This window comes from Arachis ipaensis, chromosome B06 (genome assembly GCF_000816755.2).
Source record: "Arachis ipaensis cultivar K30076 chromosome B06, Araip1.1, whole genome shotgun sequence".
Classification (NCBI taxonomy): domain Eukaryota; kingdom Viridiplantae; phylum Streptophyta; class Magnoliopsida; order Fabales; family Fabaceae; genus Arachis; species Arachis ipaensis.
In genome coordinates, this window is record NC_029790.2 from 6,334,714 (window position 1) to 6,335,804 (window position 1,091).

Genomic DNA, 1,091 nt, shown 5'->3' on the forward strand with positions numbered 1-1,091 from the left:
TTATTCCAGCGCATCCTTCAGGTCGAAGCAGTCCTGTGTCTTGTGTCCATAGCCCTTATGATAGTCACAATAAAGGCTCTTGTTCCCTCCGGTTCGGTCCTTCAGAGGTCGAGGCTTTGACAATATTCCCTTCTTGGCTATCTGTTGATAAACTTCTATGATGGGGACAGTGAGGGGAGTGTAATTGGTAAACTTCCTGACTCGAGGGAACGGCCTGGGTGCCTTGCTCGGACCACCATCTCTGGTGTGTTCCTTTTTCCTTTCTCTGCTACCGTGCTGCCGGGGTTGATTGTAGGAGGGCTGCCGCTTGTTGGCAGCCACGACTTGACTGACTTCTTCATCATTAATGTATTCCCTGGCTACATTTTGGATCTCCTTCATTATCCACACCTGCTTCGTGGTGAGGTGCTTTCTAAAGTCCTCGTTTTGGAGCCCGTTCGTCAAACACAGACTAGCTACTGAGTCGGTTAGCCCGTCGATCTCTAAGCACTCGTTGTTAAACCGATCTAGATATTTTTTGGTCGGCTCGCCGGACCTCTGAGTTACCCCGAGCAAATTGATTGGGTGTTTTACCTTTGCGATTCTGGTTGTAAATTGGGCCAGAAAAGCGTGGCTGATGTCTGAAAACCTAGCCACCGAGCCCTGCGGGAGGCTGTTGAACCACCGTATCGCTGGCCCCGCCAAGGTGACCGGGGAAGCGTGGCACCTCACCTCATCTCCAACTCCTTCCAGGTTTATCCTGGCCTCGAAGGTCGTCAGGTGTTCCTGGGGGTCTTGGGTTCCGTCATACCTCATGTCAGTCGGCTTATCAAAGTGCTTTGGTAGCCGGACCTCGAGGATGGAACGATGAAAGGGGGTCGCGCCCATTATCACGGGCCGGCGTGTTCTCTTGGGCCGTTATCCTCCGCCTTCTCGTTCTCGCTCTATTCTCCTTGGCCTTTCTCTTCCGTCTTCACGATCTCGCTCTATAGCGCTTGTTTCAGGTCGGGTGTATATCACGGGGTCCCGACGTCTTTTGGGGCGCTCCTCTTCCTCCCAGGCACTTTCAGATTCAGACCGTGGGCTACGTGTACGCCGGGAATGACTTCTCT

General features: G+C 53.0%; 1 protein-coding gene across 1 annotated transcript; it reads right to left on the minus strand.

The window, feature by feature from the left end:
- On the minus strand, positions 1-867 carry LOC107646323. Its single transcript, XM_016350514.1, has one exon. It carries the CDS (start codon positions 865-867, stop codon positions 1-3), a length of 867 nt encoding a protein of 288 aa, XP_016206000.1.

Bases quoted from the DNA above. Each gene is read 5' to 3' on its own strand.
- LOC107646323 (XM_016350514.1), bottom strand. From the start codon at position 867: ATGGGCGCGACCCCCTTTCATCGTTCCATCCTCGAGGTCCGGCTACCA.